Source organism: Juglans regia, chromosome 11, assembly GCF_001411555.2.
Source record: "Juglans regia cultivar Chandler chromosome 11, Walnut 2.0, whole genome shotgun sequence".
Classification (NCBI taxonomy): Eukaryota; Viridiplantae; Streptophyta; class Magnoliopsida; order Fagales; family Juglandaceae; genus Juglans; species Juglans regia.
In genome coordinates, this window is record NC_049911.1 from 31,613,403 (window position 1) to 31,618,273 (window position 4,871).

The 4,871-nt window shown below is 35.4% G+C and overlaps 1 protein-coding gene across 1 annotated transcript; it reads right to left on the reverse strand.

Moving 5' to 3' along the window:
• Positions 1-376: 376 nt before the first annotated feature.
• On the reverse strand, positions 377-4,629 carry LOC109015193 (RNA-binding protein 38-like). Its single transcript, XM_018997675.2, has 6 exons — positions 4,056-4,629; positions 3,850-3,973; positions 3,590-3,713; positions 2,137-2,173; positions 1,792-2,047; positions 377-894 (listed from the first exon to the last, which is right to left on the reverse strand). The coding sequence occupies exons 1-6, from the start codon at positions 4,290-4,292 to the stop codon at positions 815-817; spliced, it is 858 nt and encodes a 285-aa protein (XP_018853220.2). The 5' UTR covers positions 4,293-4,629; the 3' UTR covers positions 377-814.
• Between the last annotated feature and the right edge of the window lie 242 nt (positions 4,630-4,871).

Consider the following 4,871-nt stretch of genomic DNA (forward strand, 5'->3'; position numbering starts at 1 on the left):
TATTGTTCCTATATATAGGCGTGAAGAATATTGGATGAGTAACATAAATAGATTAACTTTGCACAATGCTTAGTCATTAGAAGGCTTATCCCTGACATATCCAGATTATCTAATCACCACATTATCTATATTCATAATGTGTTAGGTTTATCCACCCTAATAATCAGGGCAATTAGGACCCGTTTTAATCTACATGACCAATTTGAATAGTTATCATTTATGGATGATGGGCTTTGGGCCCCTAGTTTGGACTAGACTAATATTAACTCTTCTAATATTATTTTTAAGAATATAGACTAATCTAATATTAATGAGTATCATCTCCCTAACATAATGTGACGATTAAGATGATGGTGTAATATGTATTAGAGTTACATTTGCCTGAAGGAAGAGCAAAGCAAGATCTATATTATGAGATGATCAGCACGTTTAAAATCAAAATTTTATTGTTGAGGGAATTTCCCCCATGTTCGTACATTTTGGGAAAGATGTTAAGCTCTTATCCTGGAAGAATAAATACTTTGATTAAAATCAGATAGAAAAAAAAAGAAGAAGAAATATTTTTGGGGAAAATATCTGCAGAAGGCAGTGGTCGATATGTATCTTGAGTCCATCTTTTCCTGCCCGCCGATCGAGAAGAACAAAGGCAGTCTCTCGAAGAATTAGTACTGATGCAACAGATTCAGGCCAAAGATTTATGTGAATCGTTGAGAGTTTCAGACTTAAGAAGCGAGATGATCATAGGCATAGAGATTTCAGTTTTATACAGCTGATACTTGTAGCCAAACCAGCATGTATATATTGACAGGTTCCTTCAGTTGTTGGAACTTTCTGAAGTAACGACTCCCGCTTCTGTTTCTGTCGAGACAGTACTTCGCTGTACCGTCTGTGAATCTGAAACAAATTAACCATCACAGTTAAAAGCAAGATTAATGTAGTTAGCATATGCATAATTTAGTGTTTTTGCTTTTTTACTTATTGTTCAAAGAAATATTTTTTAATAAAGTTGTAAATTTTAAAATATATATTTATAATTGTTAAAAAATATATGAAAAAAAAAAATTGCACTGTCAGGATCTCCCATGTGTGGCTGTAGAGCCACTCTTGTAGAAATATAGACTATTTTAAAAATTTGTAAAAAAAATTATTATTTATTAATAAAATCTATTTTTTAACAAATAACTTGTATGTAATTTACATACTTAAAACTTATAAATGAGCAGTACTCTGTTTAATATATATAAAGACGTGTTCTTGACGAAGTACAAAGCTTGAAGTCTGCGATGTGATTTAATTATTGCAATGCCATGTAATTTATAAAAAAATAATATTATGTATAATCGTAATAAATATATAATAATAATTTTTAAAAAAATAAAATTATTATTAAAAAATTAATTTTTTTATATAAATTATATATTTTATTTATTTTTCTTAAAATAATTATGTAATGATGGTACAATTTATAATTATAAATATATTCTATTTTTATAAAAATAAATGCATTTAATTGGAAACTACGCGGAGTCAGTACTGCTGGTTTACACTACGTACGTTCCTCTGTCATGACTATCGATTGACCTATCACAAGGGTCATGGCATAAACCGAGACAGCTCATTCACATGGGTGAACCCAACCCATGTGACCCACCATAGGCGCATGTCATACACAACCCATTCATATGTTTTATCATATCCTGTGGGTGTAAATGAGCGCATAGGGTACGCAATTGACGTGTAACTGAGCAACGTCAAACTAAAACAAAACGAATGGAGAAAAACAAATGTTACCGGTAGAAGAGGGGAAAGGATGCCTCGTGGGTTGAAGGGTTAATGGAGGAGGATAGGCGGAGAGGGACGCATCCATCTGCACAGGATGGTAAATATATGAGGATCCCGGTACGCGTTGCCCCTGGGCTGTAGAATATGTGCTCCTTGGTGCTTGGAAAGAGTAACCATAGTAATAGGGAGAGGCCATGGTTGAAGATGATGTTCCGTACAACTGCTGGTAGTATTGTTGCTGTTGAACTTGTGGGTTATACAGTGCCTACCCATTCAACGTACAAATTTAATAAAAAAATCGTCACACAACTGTCAAATCTTATTATCCTATTCAAGAGAGAGAGAGAGACTAACTTGGTGGAAGCCATAATCAGGAGTGTAGGTTGGATACCTGCAAGAGCGGTGGCATTGACGATCAAGACCAGTAATCCGACAAAACTACGTACGTACATGTATTACTTGTGTTATTAATATTTCTTTTTGTAGAATCAATGGCACGAGGAAATATGACAGTACCGAAAGCAATTTGTTAAGACATGAATTAACGTTGATTATATATACTGCATGCATGGCTGAAGTGGAATTACAAAGACATGATGCAGGCTGCAGCTGGGCACTAATTTGATAATAAATTTTGCATAAGTCTTTGTAAAAATGTAGAGTGAGACCTATTTTTTTACAAAAAAAATTATATATTTGAGATTTGTAGCTGACATTGCTTATTTCATATGCATAAACATATGTACAGGAGGGATCCATCGAGGGACGATATATAATATTATACATATATCTGTCTGGAAACTAAGTGGCAAATGTGAATGTGACTGTGCTTTACAGATCATGATGGTATTTCCACGCCTACATATAATATAAATTCTCAATAAAATTAGAAGTACACAATCAAGTTCACATAAAAAGATGGGTAGACATGTTCGTGTGCATGCCTACGACTAATTGTATACATCCGAAAAGACAGAGTACTGAATAAGTAGCCATATATGCCCTAATAATTATCAGACTGTGTCATGTACTATAACTATATCAGAAAATAGCTACTGTTTTTTTATAACGTCAAAACTATAAAAAAAGTCAACCTTTTTATAGGATGGAAGGATGAACTTCTGCTATATATGATCAATTTATCTTGAACATATAGTTTTTCCCAACACCAGAGTAAATGTATTAACGTTCGAAACGTGAAAAGGCCGCAAATTAAGATTCTCTGAGGCCCATCTGTTTGAAATACATTGTTCATGATGACAAGGGTTATATAATATATATATTTATAGCCATCCTCGTCACAAGTACTGCACTTCTTAATAGTTAAGATCAATCAATGAGAAATTAATAAAATAAGATTTCTTAATTATTAACTTGATATTTGTTTTTGAGAGAGTATTGGACAATTTTGCAGCAAAATTAACAGTCGATCTATGATTATATATTTGACGTAAATAAGGTAGAGGCATACGTTAAAACATTGTGGGTCCCACCCTCCATGGCGACTGCTCTTTGCACATGTTAGGTAATTATATATATATGCACATCTACAGAGCATTGGACGATATAGACTCCCTCACATACCATCAAATATTGATCTGCTTTTTCTTTACGAGATGATACCAAGATCAGGACAGAGAAAAGAAATAGAGATGCAAAGTGATTTATGTCTGCACCTTTGAAGAAGCTGTATATATGGGGACCATTTAAATATATAAATATATATATATGTATGTATTGCATGTGGAACGTGGATAATCAGTCATTGGCAGTGCACAAGTAAATATTATAGAAAGCATTAACTCACCCATAAGATGGGTAAATGACAGGAGGAGGTGGAGGTGGCGGTGCATGTAAGGCTGCCGGCCGGACTCCACTATAGGATGGTGCACCTCCTAATTGGTAATTAGAACTGCCACCTTGATTTCTTCCTGTGTTAACAACAAAATTAGTTCCTCCAAAGTGTTATGCAGTAGTTTTAATCTATGGAAAAAAAAAAAAAAAAAAAGAAATTAACTTAAAAAGCAGAATATAATTAATGATTTAAACGTAAATTAATTCATGAACCTCGGGGCGGTGAAGGTCGAGGTCGTCCAAACGAAGCGATATTACAATTGGCTCTCCGCCCATCAATCACTGGGTTTGGTTCGGCACAAGCCCTGCTTGCCGATTCAGGGTCACGAAAAGTCACCTAATTATATGAAAACTTCAACACCTATACGTACGTAGATCAATTATCTGTCCATGACAACACAAATTGGGAAAGTACTTACAAATCCGTATCCTTTGGATTTTCCTGTATTCTTATCGGTGATTATTACAGCTTCAAGAATCTCTCCAAACTGCTCGAAATATCTCCGCATTTCTTCGGTGGGTGTTTCCCAAGCTAGGCCTCCAACAAACACTTTGGTAAACGTGGTGTCACCGAACTGTGATCGGTAATGTGGAAAAGCCATGGCATCTAAATCATCAAAATCAACAACAAATGGGTATTCTACTTCGTCGTGCATGAAATTTGGAATTATATGATCATTTGTGGGCTTGACATGCAGCAGACCTGGACTTGTCTAAATCTTTGTTCCCACCTCATTTTCTTTTATTTGAGCTGTACTATATGACGTCCCTGATAAACCTCCATTCCCTTCTTTCACAGCGGAAGAATCATTGAAGAGGTTCAGAGAGACAGATGAAGAGGTGGATATAGTTTATGATGATATCGTTGTTGTTGGTGCTGCTGTTATTATTTGATGAGTTGTTTGAAACAGTGGGTTGGTCAAGTACATAAGAGGAGGAGAAAAAAGTGGGGAGAGGGAGGGAGAGAGAGAGAAAGAAAGAGACCCGACAGCTGCAAACGCTAATTTGCTGTCTACAAGGGAGAAGGGAGAGGGTTGGCTTTGTAGAACCGAATGACAGCTGCGTGACTAATCCACTTTGGAAGCCTGCCTCCCTGTCTCTCCATTAATATACCCTACCACCCTCCAATCAATAGTCCATTGGCCCTCCCTGTGAAAATAATAATAATAATAATCCCTGCCCCTCCCATCTAGTTGTTCTATCTCTCTCCTATTTTAAAAAAAATCAATTTCAAT

Bases quoted from the DNA above. Each gene is read 5' to 3' on its own strand.
- LOC109015193 (XM_018997675.2), bottom strand. From the start codon at position 4,292: ATGCACGACGAAGTAGAATACCCATTTGTTGTTGATTTTGATGATTTA. The intron at 2,048-2,136 runs GTTAGTCTCTCT...TTGAATGGGTAG, and splicing joins CTGATTATGGCTTCCACCAA to GCACTGTATAACCCACAAGT. The intron at 895-1,791 runs GTAACATTTGTT...AATTTGTTTCAG, and splicing joins TCCTTTCCCCTCTTCTACCG to ATTCACAGACGGTACAGCGA.